The sequence below is a fragment of the Pecten maximus genome, chromosome 4, assembly GCF_902652985.1.
Source record: "Pecten maximus chromosome 4, xPecMax1.1, whole genome shotgun sequence".
Taxonomy (NCBI): Eukaryota; Metazoa; Mollusca; class Bivalvia; order Pectinida; family Pectinidae; genus Pecten; species Pecten maximus.
Genome location: NC_047018.1, coordinates 47,084,496 through 47,106,600, shown reverse-complemented (window position 1 = coordinate 47,106,600; position 22,105 = coordinate 47,084,496). Strand labels below are relative to the sequence as shown.

The 22,105-nt window shown below is 40.4% G+C and overlaps 1 protein-coding gene across 1 annotated transcript; it reads left to right on the top strand.

The window, feature by feature from the left end:
- On the top strand, window positions 1-21,857 carry LOC117324821 (galactose-specific lectin nattectin-like). Its single transcript, XM_033880649.1, has 4 exons — window positions 1-277; window positions 18,704-18,812; window positions 20,132-20,236; window positions 20,804-21,857. The coding sequence occupies exons 1-4, from the start codon at window positions 95-97 to the stop codon at window positions 21,088-21,090; spliced, it is 684 nt and encodes a 227-aa protein (XP_033736540.1). The 5' UTR covers window positions 1-94; the 3' UTR covers window positions 21,091-21,857.
- The last annotated feature ends 248 nt before the right edge of the window (window positions 21,858-22,105 follow it).

Sequence of the window (22,105 nt, the reverse complement as noted above, 5' to 3'; positions counted from 1 at the left end):
CGTGTTAATATTATTATCATTATTATCTTAGAATTGCCGATATATAAAACGTGTGAAAGAAAAATATATATTATTCTTAACATTTTTGGCAGGCATGACTATGACGAAGGAAGGGTGCACACTGGGTTGGACACATCACAAGAGTTTCTGTTACCAATTCATTGTTCATCCTGTCCAGTTTGTAACTGCAAAAGAGATCTGTAGCACAAAAGACGCTCAACTTGTCAGTATATGGAACCTCGCCGAGGAAGATTTTATTCTGAAGAAATTATGGCAGGTAGGTTCAAACAACAAAAAGTGTATTAAAAAATATGTCATGTATTGAAATTTGGGAAATTGTGAGGAAGTGTTTTATCTAGAAACTATGGTAGGTACGTACTGGGGTATACTGGTGAGGTATGTTATCTAAAAACTGTGGTAGGTACTGGGATATACTGGTGAGGTGTGTTATCTACAAACTGTGGTATGTACTGTGATATACTGGTGAGGTGTGTTATCTACAAACTGTGGTAGGTATGTACTGGGATATACTGGTGAGGTGTGTTATCTACAAACTGTGGTAGGTACTGGGGTATACAGGTGTGGTGTATTATCTACAAACTGTGGTATGTACTGGGATATACTGGTGAGGTGTGTTATCTACAACTTGTAGGTACTGGGGTAACGGGTGTGTGTTTTCTACAACTGTGTAGGTACGTACTGGGTATACGGTGAGGTGTGTTATCTCAAACTGTGGTATGTACTGGGGTATACTGGTGAGGTGTGTTATCTACAAACTGTGGTAGGTACGTACTGGGGTATACTGGTGAGGTGTGTTATCTACAAACTGGGGTAGGTATGTACTGGGGTATACTGGTGAGGTGTGTTTATCTACAAACTGTGTTAGGTAGGTACTGGGATATACTGGTGAGGTGTAGTTACTACAAACTGTGGTTGTATGTACTGGGATATATTGTGAGGTGTGTTATCTACAAAACGTGGGTATGTACTGGGATATACTGGTGAGGTGTGTTAATCTACCAACTGTGTAGTATGTTACTGGGATATACTGGTTGAGGTGTGTTATCTACAAACTGTGGTTAGGTAGGTAGGTACTGGGATATACTGGTGAGGTGTGTTATCTACAAACTGTGGTATGTATGTACTGGGATATACTGGTGAGGTGTATTATCTACAAACTGTGGTAGGTATGTACTGGGATATACTGGTGAGGTGTGTTATCTACAAACTGTGGTATGTACTGGGATATACTGGTGAGGTGTGTTATCTACAAACTGTGGTAGGTAGGTACTGGGATATACTGGTGAGGTGTGTTATCTACAAACTGTGGTAGGTATGTACTGGGATATACTGGTGAGGTGTATTATCTACAAACTGTGGTAGGTATGTACTGGGATATACTGGTGAGGTGTGTTATCTACAAACTGTGGTAGGTATGTACTGGGATATACTGGTGAGGTGTGTTATCTACAAACTGTGGTAGGTAGGTACTGGGATATACTGGTGAGGTGTGTTATCTACAAACTGTGGTAGGTATGTACTGGGATATACTGGTGAGGTGTGTTATCTACAAACTGTGGTAGGTATGTACTGTGATATACTGGTGAGGTGTGTTATCTACAAACTGTGGTATGTACTGGGATATACTGGTGAGGTGTGTTATCTACAAACTGTGGTAGGTACTGGGATATACTGGTGAGATGTGTTATCTACAAACTGTGGTATGTATGTACTGGGATATACTGGTGAGGTGTGTTATCTACAAACTGTGGTAGGTACGTACTGGGATATACTGGTGAGGTGTGTTATCTACAAACTGTGGTATGTACTGGGATATACTGGTGAGGTGTGTTATCTACAAACTGTGGTATGTACTGGGATATACTGGTGAGGTGTGTTATCTACAAACTGTGGTAGGTATGTACTGGGATATACTGGTGAGGTGTGTTATCTACAAACTGTGGTATGTATGTACTGGGATATACTGGTGAGGTGTGTTATCTACAAACTGTGGTAGGTACGTACTGGGATATACTGGTGAGGTGTGTTATCTACAAACTGTGGTAGGTATGTACTGGGATATACTGGTGAGGTGTGTTATCTACAAACTGTGGTAGGTATGTACTGGGATATACTGGTGAGGTGTGTTATCTACAAACTGTGGTAGGTATGTACTGGGATATACTGGTGAGGTGTGTTATCTACAAACTGTGGTAGGTACGTACTGGGATATACTGGTGAGGTGTGTTATCTACAAACTGTGGTAGGTACGTACTGGGATATACTGGTGAGGTGTGTTATCTACAAACTGTGGTAGGTAGGTACTGGGATATACTGGTGAGGTGTGTTATCTACAAACTGTGGTACGTACTGGGATATACTGGTGAGGTGTGTTATCTACAAACTGTGGTATGTACTGGGATATACTGGTGAGGTGTGTTATCTACAAACTGTGGTAGGTATGTACTGGGATATACTGGTGAGGTGTGTTATCTACAAACTGTGGTATGTACGTACTGGGATATACTGGTGAGGTGTGTTATCTACAAACTGTGGTAGGTACTGGGATATACTGGTGAGGTGTGTTATCTACAAACTGTGGTAGGTACTGGGATATACTGGTGAGGTGTGTTATCTACAAACTGTGGTAGGTATGTACTGGGATATACTGGTGAGGTGTGTTATCTACAAACTGTGGTATGTACTGGGATATACTGGTGAGGTGTGTTATCTACAAACTGTGGTATGTACTGGGATATACTGGTGAGGTGTGTTATCTACAAACTGTGGTAGGTATGTACTGGGATATACTGGTGAGGTGTGTTATCTACAAACTGTGGGTATGTACTGGGATATACTGGTGAGGTGTGTTATCTACAAACTGTGGTAGGTATGTACTGGGATATACTGGTGAGGTGTGTTATCTACAAACTGTGGTATGTACTGGGATATACTGGTGAGGTGTGTTATCTACAAACTGTGGTAGGTACGTACTGGGATATACTGGTGAGGTGTGTTATCTACAAACTGTGGTAGGTATGTACTGGGATATACTGGTGAGGTGTGTTATCTACAAACTGTGGTATGTACTGGGATATACTGGTGAGGTGTGTTATCTACAAACTGTGGTAGGTATGTACTGGGATATACTGGTGAGGTGTGTTATCTACAAACTGTGGTAGGTACGTACTGGGATATACTGGTGAGGTGTGTTATCTACAAACTGTGGTAGGTATGTACTGGGATATACTGGTGAGGTGTGTTATCTACAAACTGTGGTATGTACTGGGATATACTGGTGAGGTGTGTTATCTACAAACTGTGGTAGGTACGTACTGGGATATACTGGTGAGGTGTGTTATCTACAAACTGTGGTAGGTATGTACTGGGATATACTGGTGAGGTGTGTTATCTACAAACTGTGGTATGTACTGGGATATACTGGTGAGGTGTGTTATCTACAAACTGTGGGTATGTACTGGGATATACTGGTGAGGTGTGTTATCTACAAACTGTGGTAGGTATGTACTGGGATATACTGGTGAGGTGTGTTATCTACAAACTGTGGTAGGTACTGGGATATACTGGTGAGGTGTGTTATCTACAAACTGTGGTATGTACTGGGATATACTGGTGAGGTGTGTTATCTACAAACTGTGGTAGGTATGTACTGGGATATACTGGTGAGGTGTGTTATCTACAAACTGTGGTAGGTAGTACTGGGATATACTGGTGAGGTGTGTTATCTACAAACTGTGGTATGTACTGGGATATACTGGTGAGGTGTGTTATCTACAAACTGTGGTATGTACTGGGATATACTGGTGAGGTGTGTTATCTACAAACTGTGGTAGGTACTACTGGGATATACTGGTGAGGTGTGTTATCTACAAACTGTGGTAGGTACTGGGATATACTGGTGAGGTGTGTTATCTACAAACTGTGGTAGGTATGTACTGGGATATACTGGTGAGGTGTGTTATCTACAAACTGTGGTATGTACTGGGATATACTGGTGAGGTGTGTTATCTACAAACTGTGGTAGGTAGGTACTGGGATATACTGGTGAGGTGTGTTATCTACAAACTGTGGTAGGTACTGGGATATACTGGTGAGGTGTATTATCTACAAACTGTGGTAGGTACTGGGATATACTGGTGAGGTGTATTATCTACAAACTGTGGTATGTACTGGGATATACTGGTGAGGTGTGTTATCTACAAACTGTGGTAGGTAGGTACTGGGATATACTGGTGAGGTGTGTTATCTACAAACTGTGGTAGGTACTGGGATATACTGGTGAGGTGTGTTATCTACAAACTGTGGTATGTACTGGGATATACTGGTGAGGTGTGTTATCTACAAACTGTGGTAGGTATGTACTGGGATATACTGGTGAGGTGTGTTATCTACAAACTGTGGTAGGTATGTACTGGGATATACTGGTGAGGTGTGTTATCTACAAACTGTGGTATGTACTGGGATATACTGGTGAGGTGTGTTATCTACAAACTGTGGTATGTACTGGGATATACTGGTGAGGTGTGTTATCTACAAACTGTGGTAGGTATGTACTGGGATATACTGGTGAGGTGTGTTATCTACAAACTGTGGTAGGTATGTACTGGGATATACTGGTGAGGTGTGTTATCTACAAACTGTGGTATGTACTGGGATATACTGGTGAGGTGTGTTATCTACAAACTGTGGTAGGTACGTACTGGGATATACTGGTGAGGTGTGTTATCTACAAACTGTGGTAGGTACTGTACTGGGATATACTGGTGAGGTGTGTTATCTACAAACTGTGGTATGTACTGGGATATACTGGTGAGGTGTGTTATCTACAAACTGTGGTAGGTATGTACTGGGATATACTGGTGAGGTGTGTTATCTACAAACTGTGGTAGGTATGTACTGGGATATACTGGTGAGGTGTGTTATCTACAAACTGTGGTACGTACTGGGATATACTGGTGAGGTGTGTTATCTACAAACTGTGGTATGTATGTACTGGGATATACTGGTGAGGTGTGTTATCTACAAACTGTGGTAGGTATGTACTGGGATATACTGGTGAGGTGTGTTATCTACAAACTGTGGTATGTACTGGGATATACTGGTGAGGTGTGTTATCTACAAACTGTGGTAGGTATGTACTGGGATATACTGGTGAGGTGTGTTATCTACAAACTGTGGTATGTACTGGGATATACTGGTGAGGTGTGATTATCTACAAACTGTGGTAGGTATGTACTGGGATATACTGGTGAGGTGTGTTATCTACAAACTGTGGTATGTACTGGGATATACTGGTGAGGTGTGTTATCTACAAACTGTGGTATGTACTGGGATATACTGGTGAGGTGTGTTATCTACAAACTGTGGTAGGTATGTACTGGGATATACTGGTGAGGTGTGTTATCTACAAACTGTGGTAGGTATGTACTGTGATATACTGGTGAGGTGTGTTATCTACAAACTGTGGTAGGTATGTACTGGGATATACTGGTGAGGTGTGTTATCTACAAACTGTGGTATGTACTGGGATATACTGGTGAGGTGTGTTATCTACAAACTGTTGTATGTACTGGGATATACTGGTGAGGTGTGTTATCTACAAACTGTGGTATGTACTGGGATATACTGGTGAGGTGTGTTATCTACAAACTGTGGCATGTACTGGGATATACTGGTGAGGTGTGTTATCTACAAACTGTGGTACGTACTGGGATATACTGGCGAGGTGTGTTATCTACAAACTGTGGTAGGTACGTACTGGGATATACTGGTGAGGTGTGTTATCTACAAACTGTGGTAGGTACTGTGATATACTGGTGAGGTGTGTTATCTACAAACTGTGGTATGTACTGGGATATACTGGTGAGGTGTGTTATCTACAAACTGTGGTAGGTACTGGGATATACTGGTGAGGTGTGTTATCTACAAACTGTGGTAGGTACTGTGATATACTGGTGAGGTGTATTATCTACAAACTGTGTTAGGTATGTACTGGAATATACTGGTGAGGGGTGTTATCTACAAACTGTGGTAGGTATGTACTGGGATATACTGGTGAGGTGTGTTATCTACAAACTGTGGTATGTACTAGGATATACTGATGAGGTGTGTTATCTACAAACTGTGGTAGGTATGTACTGGGATATACTGGTGAGGTGTGTTATCTACAAACTGTGGTATGTACTGTGATATACTGGTGAGGTGTGTTATCTACAAACTGTGGTAGGTATGTACTGGAATATACTGGTGAGGTGTGTTATCTACAAACTGTGGTAGGTATGTACTGGGATATACTGGTGAGGTGTGTTATCTACAAACTGTGGTAGGTATGTACTGGGATATACTGGTGAGGTGTGTTATCTACAAACTGTGGTATGTACTGGGATATACTGGTGAGGTGTGTTATCTACAAACTGTGGTATGTACTGGGATATACTGGTGAGGTGTGTTATCTACAAACTGTGGTAGGTAGGTACTGGGATATACTGGTGAGGTGTGTTATCTACAAACTGTGGTATGTACTGGGATATACTGGTGAGGTGTGTTATCTACAAACTGTGGTAGGTATGTACTGGGATATACTGGTGAGGTGTGTTATCTACAAACTGTGGTAGGTATGTACTGGGATATACTGGTGAGGTGTGTTATCTACAAACTGTGGTAGGTATGTACTGTGATATACTGGTGAGGTGTGTTATCTACAAACTGTGGTAGGTACTGGGATATACTGGTGAGGTTTGTTATCTACAAACTGTGGTACGTACTGGGATATACTGGTGAGGTGTGTTATCTACAAACTGTGGTAGGTACTGGGATATACTGGTGAGGTGTGTTATCTACAAACTGTGGTAGGTATGTACTGGGATATACTGGTGAGGTGTGTTATCTACAAACTGTGGTAGGTATGTACTGGGATATACTGGTGAGGTGTGTTATCTACAAACTGTGGTATGTACTGGGATATACTGGTGAGGTGTGTTATCTACAAACTGTGGTATGTACTGTGATATACTGGTGAGGTGTGTTATCTACAAACTGTGTTAGGTATGTACTGGAATATACTGGTGAGGTGTGTTATCTACAAACTGTGGTAGGTACTGGGATATACTGGTGAGGTGTGTTATCTACAAACTGTGGTATGTGCTAGGATATACTGATGAGGTGTGTTATCTACAAACTGTGGTAGGTATGTACTGGGATATACTGGTGAGTTGTGTTATCTACAAACTGTGGTATGTACTGTGATATACTGGTGAGGTGTGTTATCTACAAACTGTGGTAGGTATGTACTGGAATATACTGGTGAGGTGTGTTATCTACAAACTGTGGTAGGTATGTACTAGGATATACTGATGAGGTGTGTTATCTACAAACTGTGGTAGGTATGTACTGGGATATACTGGTGAGGTGTGTTATCTACAAACTGTGGTATGTGCTGGGATATACTGGTGAGGTGTGTTATCTACAAACTGTGGTATGTACTGGGGTATACTGGTGAGGTGTGTTATCTACAAACTGTGGTAGGTACTGGGATATACTGGTGAGGTGTGTTATCTACAAACTGTGGTATGTACTGGGATATACTGGTGAGGTGTGTTATCTATAAACTGTGGTAGGTATGTACTGGGGTATACTGGTGAGGTGTGTTATCTACAAACTGTGGTAGGTATGTACTGGGATATACTGGTGAGGTGTGTTATCTACAAACTGTGGTAGGTATGTACTGGGATATACTGGTGAGGTGTGTTATCTACAAACTGTGGTAGGTACTGGGATATACTGGTGAGGTGTGTTATCTACAAACTGTGTAGTATGTACTGGGATATACTGGTGAGGTGTGTTATCTACAAACTGTGGTAGGTATGTACTGGGATATACTGGTGAGGTGTGTTATCTACAAACTGTGGTATGTACTGGGATATACTGGTGAGGTGTGTTATCTACAAACTGTGGTAGGTATGTACTGGGATATACTGGTGAGGTGTGTTATCTACAAACTGTGTAGGTATGTACTGGGATATACTGGTGAGGTGTGTTATCTACAAACTGTGGTAGGTACTGGGATATACTGGTGAGGTGTGTTATCTACAAACTGTGGTATGTACTGGGATATACTGGTGAGGTGTGTTATCTACAAACTGTGGTAGGTATGTACTGGGATATACTGGTGAGGTGTGTTATCTACAACTGTGGTAGGTATGTACTGGGATATACTGGTGAGGTGTGTTATCTACAAACTGTGGTAGGTATGTACTGGGATATACTGGTGAGGTGTGTTATCTACAAACTGTGGTAGGTATGTACTGGGATATACTGGTGAGGTGTGTTATCTACAAACTGTGGTAGGTATGTACTGGGATATACTGGTGAGGTGTGTTATCTACAACTGTGGTAGGTATGTACTGGGATATACTGGTGAGGTGTGTTATCTACAAACTGTGGTAGGTATGTACTGGGATATACTGGTGAGGTGTGTTATCTACAAACTGTGGTAGGTATGTACTGGGATATACTGGTGAGGTGTGTTATCTACAAACTGTGGTAGGTATGTACTGGGATATACTGGTGAGGTGTGTTATCTACAAACTGTGGTAGGTACTGGGATATACTGGTGAGGTGTGTTATCTACAAACTGTGGTAGGTATGTACTGGGATATACTGGTGAGGTGTGTTATCTACAAACTGTGGTATGTACTGGGATATACTGGTGAGGTGTGTTATCTACAACTGTGGTATGTACTGGGATATACTGGTGAGGTGTGTTATCTACAAACTGTGGTATGTACTGGGATATACTGGTGAGGTGTGTTATCTACAAACTGTGGTATGTACTGGGATATACTGGTGAGGTGTGTTATCTACAAACTGTGGTACGTACTGGGATATACTGGTGAGGTGTATTATCTACAAACTGTGGTAGGTACTGGGATATACTGGTGAGGTGTATTATCTACAAACTGTGGTATGTACTGGGATATACTGGTGAGGTGTGTTATCTACAAACTGTGGTAGGTATGTACTGTGATATACTGGTGAGGTGTATTATCTACAAACTGTGATATGTACTGGGATATACTGGTGAGGTGTGTTATCTACAAACTGTGGTAGGTATGTACTGGGATATACTGGTGAGGTGTGTTATCTACAAACTGTGGTAGGTACTGGGATATACTGGTTAGGTGTGTTATCTACAAACTGTGGTACGTACTGGGATATACTGGTGAGGTGTATTATCTACAAACTGTGGTAGGTACTTGGATATACTGGTGAGGTGTATTATCTACAAACTGTGGTATGTACTGGGATATACTGGTGAGGTGTGTTATCTACAAACTGTGGTAGGTACTGTGATATACTGGTGAGGTGTATTATCTACAAACTGTGTTAGGTATGTACTGGAATATACTGGTGAGGTGTGTTATCTACAAACTGTGGTAGGTATGTACTGGGATATACTGGTGAGGTGTGTTATCTACAAACTGTGGTATGTACTAGGATATACTGATGAGGTGTGTTATCTACAAACGGTGGTAGGTATGTACTGGGATATACTGGTGAGGTGTGTTATCTACAAACTGTGGTATGTACTGTGATATACTGGTGAGGTGTGTTATCTACAAACTGTGGTAGGTATGTACTGGAATATAATGGTGAGGTGTGTTATCTACAAACTGTGGTAGGTATGTACTAGGATATACTGATGAGGTTTGTTATCTACAAACTGTGGTAGGTATGTACTGGGATATACTGGTGATGTGTGTTATCTACAAACTGTGGTATGTGCTGGGATATACTGGTGAGGTGTGTTATCTACAAACTGTGGTATGTACTGGGGTATACTGGTGAGGTGTGTTATCTACAAACTGTGGTAGGTACTGGGATATACTGGTGAGGTGTGTTATCTACAAACTGTGGTATGTACTGGGATATACTGGTGAGGTGTGTTATCTATAAACTGTGGTAGGTATGTACTGGGGTATACTGGTGAGGTGTGTTATCTATAAACTGTGGTAGGTATGTACTGGGATATACTGGTGAGGTGTGTTAGCTACAAACTGTGGTATGTACTGGGATATACTGGTGGGGTGTGTTATCTACAAACTGTGGTATGTACTGGGATATACTGGTGAGGTGTGTTATCTACAAACTGTGGTATGTATGTACTGGGATATACTGGTGAGGTGTGTTATCTACAAACTGTGGTATGTACTGGGATATACTGGTGAGGTGTGTTATCTACAAACTGTGGTAGGTATGTACTGTGATATACTGGTGAGGTGTGTTATCTACAAACTGTGGTAGGTACTGGGATATACTGGTGAGGTGTGTTATCTACAAACTGTGGTAGGTATGTACTGGGATATACTGGTGAGGTGTGTTATCTACAAACTGTGGTAGGTACTGGGATATACTGGTGAGGTGTGTTATCTACAAACTGTGGTAGGTATGTACTGGGATATACTGGTGAGGTGTGTTATCTACAAACTGTGGTAGGTATGTACTGGGATATACTGGTGAGGTGTGTTATCTACAACTGTGGTATGTACTGGGATATACTGGTGAGGTGTGTTATCTACAAACTGTGGTATGTATGTACTGGGATATACTGGTGAGGTGTGTTATCTACAAACTGTGGTATGTACTGGGATATACTGGTGAGGTGTGTTATCTACAAACTGTGGTATGTACTGGGATATACTGGTGAGGTGTGTTATCTACAAACTGTGGTAGGTACTGGGATATACTGGTGAGGTGTGTTATCTACAAACTGTGGTAGGTATGTACTGGGATATACTGGTGAGGTGTGTTATCTACAAACTGTGGTAGGTATGTACTGGGATATACTGGTGAGGTGTGTTATCTACAACTGTGGTAGGTATGTACTGGGATATACTGGTGAGGTGTGTTATCTACAAACTGTGGTAGGTATGTACTGGGATATACTGGTGAGGTGTGTTATCTACAGACTGTGGTAGGTATGTACTGGGATATACTGGTGAGGTGTGTTATCTACAAACTGTGGTAGGTATGTACTGGGATATACTGGTGAGGTGTGTTATCTACAAACTGTGGTAGGTATGTACTGGGATATACTGGTGAGGTGTGTTATCTACAAACTGTGGTAGGTATGTACTGTGATATACTGGTGAGGTGTGTTATCTACAAACTGTGGTAGGTACTGGGATATACTGGTGAGGTGTGTTATCTACAAACTGTGGTACGTACTGGGATATACTGGTGAGGTGTGTTATCTACAAACTGTGGTAGGTACTGGGATATACTGGTGAGGTGTGTTATCTACAAACTGTGGTAGGTATGTACTGGGATATACTGGTGAGGTGTGGTATCTACAAACTGTGGTAGGTACTGGGATATACTGGTGAGGGTTTTATCTACAAACTGTGGTAGGTATGTACTGGGATATACTGGTGAGGTGTGTTATCTACAAACTGTGGTAGGTACTGGGATATACTGGTGAGGTGTGCTTATCTACAAACTGTGGTAGGTACGTTACTGGGATATACTGGTGAGGTGTGTTATCTACAAACTGTAGGTATGTACTGGGATATACTGGTGAGGTGTGTTATCTACAAACTGTGGTAGGTATGTACTGGGATATACTGGTGAGGTGTGTTATCTACAAACTGTGGTATGTACTGGGATATAACTGGTGAGGTGTGTTATCTTACAAACTGTGGTAGGTATGTACTGGGATATACTGGTGAGGTGTGTTATCTACAAACTGTGGTATGTACTGGGATATACTGGTGAGGTGTGTTATCTACAAACTGTGGTATGTACTGGGATATACTGGTGAGGTGTGTTATCTACAAACTGTGGTACGTACTGGGATATACTGGTGAGGTGTGTTATCTACAAACTGTGGTAGGTATGTACTGGGATATACTGGTGAGGTGTATTATCTACAAACTGTGATATGTACTGGGATATACTGGTGAGGTGTGTTATCTACAAACTGTGGTAGGTATGTACTGGGATATACTGGTGAGGTGTGTTATCTACAAACTGTGATATGTACTGGGATATACTGGTGAGGTGTGTTATCTACAAACTGTGGTAATGTACTGGGATATACTGGTGAGGTGTGTTATCTACAAACTGTGGTAGGTACTGGATATACTGGTTGAGGTGTGTTATCTACAAACTGTGGTACGTACTGGGATATACTGGTGAGGTGTATTATCTACAAACTGTGGTAGGTACTTGGATATACTGGTGAGGTGTATTATCTACAAACTGTGGTATGTACTGGGATATACTGGTGAGGTGTGTTATCTACAAACTGTGGTAGGTACTGTGATATACTGGTGAGGTGTGTTATCTACAAACTGTGTAGGTATGTACTGGATATACTGGTGAGGTGTGTTATCTACAAACTGTGGTAGGTATGTACTGGGATATACTGGTGAGGTGTGTTATCTACAAACTGTGGTATGTACTAGGGATATACTGGTGAGGTGTGTTATCTACAAACTGTGGTAGGTATGTACTGGGATATACTGGTGAGGTGTGTTATCTACAAACTGTGGTATGTTACTGGGATATACTGGTGAGGTGTGTTATCTACAAACTGTGGTAGGTATGTACTGGATATACTGGTGAGGTGTGTTATCTACAAACTGTGGTATGTATGTACTGGGATATACTGATGAGGTGTGTTATCTACAAACTGTGGTAGGTATGTACTGGGATATACTGGTGAGGTGTGTTATCTACAAACTGTGGTATGTACTGGGATATACTGGTGAGGTGTGTTATCTACAAACTGTGGTATGTACTGGGGATATACTGGTGAGGTGTGTTATCTACAAACTGTGGTAGGTACTGGGATATACTGGTGAGGTGTGTTATCTACAAACTGTGGTATGTACTGGGATATACTGGTGAGGTGTGTTATCTATAAACTGTGGTAGGTATGTACTGGGATATACTGGTGAGGTGTGTTATCTACAAACTGTGGTAGGTATGTACTGGGATATACTGGTGAGGTGTGTTAGCTACAAACTGTGGTATGTACTGGGATATACTGGTGAGGTGTGTTATCTACAAACTGTGGTATGTACTGGGATATACTGGTGAGGTGTGTTATCTACAAACTGTGGTAGGTATGTACTGGGATATACTGGTGAGGTGTGTTATCTACAAACTGTGGTATGTACTGGGATATACTGGTGAGGTGTGTTATCTACAAACTGTGGTAGGTATGTACTGGGATATACTGGTGAGGTGTGTTATCTACAAACTGTGGTAGGTACTGGGATATACTGGTGAGGTTTGTTATCTACAAACTGTGGTAGGTACGTACTGGGATATAATGGTGAGGTGTGTTATCTACAAACTGTGGTAGGTACTGGGATATACTGGTGAGGTGTGTTATCTACAAACTGTGGTAGGTATGTACTGGGATATACTGGTGAGGTGTGTTATCTCTACAAACTGTGGTAGGTATGTACTGGGATATACTGGTGAGGTGTGTTTATCTACAAACTGTGGTATGTACTGGGATATACTGGTGAGGTGTGATTATCTACAAACTGTGGTATGTATGTACTGGGATATACTGGTGAGGTGTGTTATCTACAAACTGTGGTATGTACTGGGATATACTGGTGAGGTGTGTTATCTACAAACTGTGGTATGTACTGGGATATACTGGTGAGGTGTGTTATCTACAAACTGTGGTATGTATGTACTGGGATATACTGGTGAGGTGTGTTATCTACAAACTGTGGTATGTACTGGGATATACTGGTGAGGTGTGTTATCTACAAACTGTGGTAGGTATGTACTGTGATATACTGGTGAGGTGTGTTATCTACAAACTGTGGTAGGTACTGGGATATACTGGTGAGGTGTGTTATCTACAAACTGTGGTACGTACTGGGATATACTGGTGAGGTGTGTTATCTACAAACTGTGGTAGGTACTGGGATATACTGGTGAGGTGTGTTATCTACAAACTGTGGTAGGTATGTACTGGGATATACTGGTGAGGTGTGTTATTCTACAAACTGTGGTAGGTATGTACTGGGATATACTGGTGAGGTGTGTTATCTACAAACTGTGGTATGTACTGGGATATACTGGTGAGGTGTGATTTCTACAAACTGTGGTATGTATGTACTGGGATATACTGGTGAGGTGTGTTATCTACAAACTGTGGTATGTACTGGGATATACTGGTGAGGTGTGTTATCTACAAACTGTGGTAGGTATGTACTGGGATATACTGGTGAGGTGTGTTATCTACAAACTGTGGTATGTACTGGGATATACTGGTGAGGTGTGTTACCTACAAACTGTGGTAGGTATGTACTGGGATATACTGGTGAGGTGTGTTATCTACAAACTGTGGTAGGTATGTACTGGGATATACTGGTGAGGTGTGTTATCTACAAACTGTGGTAGGTACTGGGATATACTGGTGAGGTGTGTTATCTACAAACTGTGATATGTACTGGGATATACTGGTGAGGTGTGTTATCTACAAACTGTGGTAGGTAGGTACTGGGATATACTGGTGAGGTGTGTTATCTACAGACTGTGGTAGGTATGTACTGGGATATACTGGTGAGGTGTGTTATCTACAAACTGTGGTAGGTATGTACTGGGATATACTGGTGAGGTGTGTTATCTACAGACTGTGGTAGGTATGTACTGGGATATACTGGTGAGGTGTGTTATCTACAAACTGTGGTATGTACTGGGATATACTGGTGAGGTGTGTTATCTACAAACTGTGGTAGGTATGTACTGGGATATACTGGTGAGGTGTGTTATCTACAAACTGTGGTTAGGGTATGTAGGTATTTACTGGAGTATGGTATACTGGTGAGGTGTGTTATCTACAAAATGTGGAGGTATGTACTGGGATATACTGGTGAGGTTGTTATCTACAAACTGTGGTGGGTAACTGGATATACTGGTGAGGTTGTTATTTACAAACTGTGGTAGGTATTTTGGGATATACTGGTTGAGGTGTGTTATTTTACAAACTGGTGTACGACGGATTAACTGGTGAGGGTGTTATCTACAACTGTGGTAGTTACTGGAAACGGGTAGGTGTGTATAAAAACGTGGTAGGTATGTACTGGGATATACTGGTGAGGGGGTGTTATCTACAAACTTTTGGTAGTACTAGGATATATGAGAGGTGTTGTTATCTAAAAAACGGTGGTAGGTATGTCTGGGTTTATACTGGTGAGGTGTGTTATCTAAAAAACTTGGGTATGTACTGGATTATACTGGTGAGGTGTGTATCTACAAACTGTGGTGGGGTATGTACTGGGATATACTGGTGAGGTGTGTTATCTACAAACTGTGGTAGGTATGTACTGGGATATACTGGTGAGGTGTGTTATCTACAAACTGTGGTAGGTATGTACTGGGATATACTGGTGAGGTGTGTTATCTACAAACTGTGGTATGTACTGGGATATACTGGTGAGGTGTGTTATCTACAAACTGTGGTATGTACTGGGATATACTGGTGAGGTGTGTTATCTACAAACTGTGGTAGGTACTGGGATATACTGGTGAGGTGTGTTATCTACAAACTGTGGTATGTACTGGGATATACTGGTGAGGTGTGTTATCTACAAACTGTGGTAGGTATGTACTGGGATATACTGGTGAGGTGTGTTATCTACAAACTGTGGTAGGTATGTACTGGGATATACTGGTGAGGTGTGTTATCTACAAACTGTGGTATGTACTGGGATATACTGGTGAGGTGTGTTATCTACAAACTGTGGTATGTACTGGGATATACTGGTGAGGTGTGTTATCTACAAACTGTGGTATGTACTGGGATATACTGGTGAGGTGTGTTATCTACAAACTGTGGTATGTATGTACTGGGATATACTGGTGAGGTGTGTTATCTACAAACTGTGGTATGTACTGGGATATACTGGTGAGGTGTGTTATCTACAAACTGTGGTAGGTATGTACTGTGATATACTGGTGAGGTGTGTTATCTACAAACTGTGGTAGGTACTGGGATATACTGGTGAGGTTTGTTATCTACAAACTGTGGTACGTACTGGGATATAATGGTGAGGTGTGTTATCTACAAACTGTGGTAGGTACTGGGATATACTGGTGAGGTGTGTTATCTACAAACTGTGGTAGGTATGTACTGGGATATACTGGTGAGGTGTGTTATTTACAAACTGTGGTAGGTATGTACTGGGATATACTGGTGAGGTGTGTTTTCTACAAACTGTGGTATGTACTGGGATATACTGGTGAGGTGTGATTTCTACAAACTGTGGTATGTATGTACTGGGATATACTGGTGAGGTGTGTTATCTACAAACTGTGGTATGTACTGGGATATACTGGTGAGGTGTGTTATCTACAAACTGTGGTAGGTATGTACTGGGATATACTGGTAAGGTGTGTTATCTACAAACTGTGGTATGTACTGGGATATACTGGTGAGGTGTGTTACCTACAAACTGTGGTAGGTATGTACTGTGATATACTGGTGAGGTGTGTTATCTACAAACTGTGGTAGGTACTGGGATATACTGGTGAGGTTTGTTATCTACAAACTGTGGTACGTACTGGGATATAATGGTGAGGTGTGTTATCTACAAACTGTGGTAGGTACTGGGATATACTGGTGAGGTGTGTTATCTACAAACTGTGGTAGGTATGTACTGGGATATACTGGTGAGGTGTGTTATTTACAAACTGTGGTAGGTATGTACTGGGATATACTGGTGAGGTGTGTTTTCTACAAACTGTGGTATGTACTGGGATATACTGGTGAGGTGTGATTTCTACAAACTGTGGTATGTATGTACTGGGATATACTGGTGAGGTGTGTTATCTACAAACTGTGGTAGGTATGTACTGGGATATACTGGTGAGGTGTGTTATCTACAGACTGTGGTAGGTATGTACTGGGATATACTGGTGAGGTGTGTTATCTACAAACTGTGGTATGTACTGGGGTATACTGGTGAGGTGTGTTATCTACAAACTGTGGTAGGTATGTACTGGGGTATACTGGTGAGGTGTGTTATCTACAAACTGTGGTAGGTATGTACTGGGATATACTGGTGAGGTGTGTTATCTACAAACTGTGGTAGGTATGTACTGTGATATACTGGTGAGGTGTGTTATCTACAAACTGTGGTAGGTACTGGGATATACTGGTGAGGTTTGTTATCTACAAACTGTGGTACGTACTGGGATATAATGGTGAGGTGTGTTATCTACAAACTGTGGTAGGTACTGGGATATACTGGTGAGGTGTGTTATCTACAAACTGTGGTAGGTATGTACTGGGATATACTGGTGAAGTGTGTTATTTACAATCTGTGGTAGGTATGTACTGGGATATACTGGTGAGGTGTGTTTTCTACAAACTGTGGTATGTACTGGGATATACTGGTGAGGTGTGATTTCTACAAACTGTGGTATGTATGTACTGGGATATACTGGTGAGGTGTGTTATCTACAAACTGTGGTATGTACTGGGATATACTGGTGAGGTGTGTTATCTACAAACTGTGGTAGGTATGTACTGGGATATACTGGTGAGGTGTGTTATCTACAAACTGTGGTATGTACTGGGATATACTGGTGAGGTGTGTTATCTACAAACTGTGGTATGTACTGGGATATACTGGTGAGGTGTGTTATCTACAAACTGTGGTAGGTAGGTACTGTGATATACTGGTGAGGTGTGTTATCTACAAACTGTGATAGGTACGTACTGGGATATACTGGTGAGGTGTGTTATCTACAAACTGTGATATGTACTGGGATATACTGGTGAGGTGTGTTATCTACAAACTGTGGTAGGTACTGGGGTATACTGGTGAGGTGTCTTATCTACAAACTGTGGTAGGTATGGACTGGGATATACTGGTGAGGTGTGTTATCTACAAACTGTGGTAGGTATGTACCTGGATATACTGGTGAGGTGTGTTATCTACAAACTGTGGTAGGTATGTACTGGGATATACTGGTGAGGTGTGTTATCTACAAACTGTGGTATGTACTGGGGTATACTGATGATGTTTCTTATCTACAAACTGTGGTATGTACTGGGATATACTGGTGAGGTGTGTTATCTACAAACTGTGGTAGGTATGTACTGGGATATACTGGTGAGGTGTGTTATCTACAAATTGTGGTAGATATGTACTGAGATATACTGGTGAGGTGTATTATCTACAAACTGTAATAGCGCCTAAATGCCAAATTAATTGATGGGAAGACAACATATTACGAAAATTAATAGGAAATTTCAACTAATTACACATCTTAAACATCATGACACAGGTAGAAGTTGAGAAATTAATTGTTTACTTGGCACCGATTTTATCGTGCGGTTCAGAGGCACAGCTTAATAATAAATGTTAGATTAAATTATCTAGTGTCCATTTGTAATTGAAAAAGCTTCGAAGCAATTAGTTAAGAATCATTTGAAGAAATGGTTGTTATGTTGCTGACAACAGTGATGGCGCCGAAAACCTGGTGGAATATAATCTAATTTTGATACTTTTCGGCACTTTTACATTAAGTAGGTCATGTTGGGTAAATCTGACCTTTCTAAAATATAGAGGCACTGGCAATGATTTCAATACAATGTGTGTTTTCTGATTGAATTGTTTAACTATGTTTTTTATTTTTACTGTAGGGAACCGACACATCTCACCTTTCTTGGGTTGGTTTCACTTTCGACCCGGAAGATAAAAAACAGAGATATAATTGGATTGACGGATCGCTCTCTGACTATTTTGATAAAGGTAAGAAATAAACAAATAAAATAACAAACTTGTCACGATACAACAGTCTACTTTGATTGGCTGGCTAGCATACTTCCTAAGCAATGATTGGTTATCATCTCCCTGTGACGTCACCATTACTAGAGGTACAATTAGAGAAATTAATTGCAATTGAAATGTGAACGATACCATTAGAGAGATCTGAAAGTTAATTCAGAAGATTTTTCTGCTTTTCCACGCACGGCGGCGCTGTTGTATGGTTTTGGATGGAAATGCTGTTTGAAAACCCCCTTAGCTGTTTGGGAAGCAACTACTTGTAAACTTTCAGAAAATACATATCGATAGCCGGGGTAACACTAGAAACCGGATCTGACGTTATTCATCCGGACTGACAGAATTCACTTCTCGAATAACGATGCTAAGTTGACATTACTTGGATCCCACATTACTTTATCTTTTCCTGCTACATTGATTTAACTGAACATAAAGAAATTAATAACTGTTGGAAGGGAGGCAACTGCAAGATGTCGGCCGTCGATTCTTCAGACCTCTTCTATACTTAAACATTGACTATACCTTTTTCGGCATAGCCGTCTAATTTTGTTTTGGCCCCGGATATGACGTGACAGGTGGCGTTACTGGTCAAGATGAAGTATGTGATTGGTCAATGTAGCGGTAAATGCAAAATGCAGATATGCAGTTAAGACCGAAACAAAGTTAAGATTGAATGCAAGCTAAATAAGTGGATGTATCTTTTCAAATGACACATTAATAAAATCATATTCCTGATTCAAATGCAGTCTTATTATTACCAAAAATGATTCAAACTGATCTAATTTTGTTATCGGTGCTGAAAAGCATTAGTTCGTTGATTTATTTCACCAGCAGTATTACATTATAACCACCAGCATTAAAACTATGCCGTTTATCTTTTTTAAAGATATTTCTTGTTTGCTTTCAAATTATTTTGATATATTTCGCTCCTTAATTCTCTGGCGAATCCTTCAAACACAAAACAGCTGTATTGTTTAGTCATATACCCATCAAACGACATTTTACTCTATCTATTCTCAAAATCCATTTCAAAATTGGTGTTCACTTTTGTTTGATTTTGTTCCATCTAGGTAATGCGCTCCAGGTATAGTTGTTTATAATGAATATATGTTTGTCTTATATCTATGTTTGTGTATATTTTGTACGCTAAACAGCAAAAACATAGCTTATAATAGAAAACTTTCAATTACACAATACTTTTGAATTTGAGTCGTATCTTCATATCCATTTCTATGAATTACACGGTCACGTGACATTTTAGTTCTTTGATTTTTATTGACGTACAGATATGCCGGAGACTAACATACCCCTGTGTGGCACTATCAGCGGAACAGGAGAACGGCAGTTCTGGGACTGCGAGGAACGCATGTCCGCATTTATATGCAAAAAATGTAAGTACAGTATAAATTCGAAGTAAGTGTGAGCGTCTAGGATAATGCAGTCTCATTAATGATATGGATGATGAGCATATTCTTATGACGTCTAGAGAGGAGTCAGATAAGGCATAGTTCTCTCTCTTGTCGCCAAAGCTAGGAGTGATTGTTTATTGGAAACGTGGACATTTAGATGGTGATTTGTGTTTTTTGGTGGTAAGTTTATAGCGATATATAGCGAGTCTCATTAAAACTTTTTTTCTGTTACGTGGTAAAATTATAATCACTTTCTTTTTTGTGGTGGTTAAAATTTGCTTCAATAATAGCAATAATAATGCAAAACGTTTGGAATTGAAAACTGCTATGGCTGCTTTTATGAGATTGCATAATTTGCCAAAAAAAAAAAAAAAAAAATCATTAAAAGAAGAAAATATGCGTAATGTTATATGTTATGTTCCGTGAGACCAACGGAAATCAGCCTTTTGTTACAAACTTGAAAGTAAATGTCGATAAATGTAAACTACCTGAGCAATAAACAAATGAATGCCGCAATGCCTGTTTAAAAATACCTAATTTCTTTTCCAGCTCTTCAGATGGCGTATGTCGTCAGCGAAGTCTTCAATACCAGCTATGTTGACATGTACAGGTCAGAAGATCCCGAAAGAATGTTGTTCGAACGTGTATGGCCACCAAAACTCGAGGAGGTTCCGAAGCATCTGACACGAATAGCCACTGCGCAGGTCGCTCAGGAAACCGATTGCGCTAACCGGTGTTTCCATGTTGACGATTGTCGGGGATTTACATTGACATGCGTATTTGCCTGGAAATGTAACCAGTTCACTTGCGATCTGTACCAGCCAGCAAACAATTAAACCAGCACCTTTTGTGTGCACGTGTGCTATGTTATCCGTCCAAGATCAGTATAGAAACAATACAAGGGCGATAATGCCTTTATTTTGTGTGAATTCCTAGTTTAGTGGTAGCTCTGTTACATTATAATGTAGTTCATGTATTAAATAACATTGATAAATTTAAAAAATCAGAAGCAATTTTTTAATTAGCATAATTGTTTACAAGTAAACATTCCGTTTTTTTTTTGTTTTTTCATCATTTACATAAACTATTAATAATCACTATGCATTTAAGATATTTCTATCCTATTTTGATTTAGGGAAACTTTTTCATTTAATACAAACGCATACAAGAAGTATAACGTAGAAACTATTACAGTAATCTAATAACAAAATGGAGTCGTGGGACTCACGTCAGGGCATGTGGTCAATTTTAACTGCTGAACTTATGTTTGGTTGCCGGGTTTATTGCACCCTCCCCACTTACGAACAGCTAGAACCATTTTGAGGCGGGTTTCCTGGTTGTAGCTGGTGACTTCCTCACTGAACAACATCCAGAGCAATAAGGTAAGGTTTCTTGCTCAAGAGAATAAACACATAGCTGATGTTATCGATGAATTTGAGACTTATATTTCCAAACCATTCTGATCTCCCTGGACAAAATATATCCGCCAAAGGTTTATCAACAGTATCAACACAGTACCTGTGTTCCCGATAACTACTCACCCTATATATATGCAATTTATATATCCAGTCTTGTTTTATTTTAATAAACCAATTAAAAAGTAATATCAAAGGAAAATTGTCTTTGTCTTTATCAACATGTTCAACTTAATTACTTCGTGTCATGCTTCACATTCTAACACGCTCAGAGCTAACGTATGTATTGCAATGAAATTTACATTTATGCTTATACACTACATACATATGTTCTTGCAGTTTTAAAGAGCCTTCGGCGTCCAATGGCCAAATGACTTAACTGCGATGCATATTCCAATTGAATTCGTTGACTTTCTTTTCAGAAGCAATTGAACAA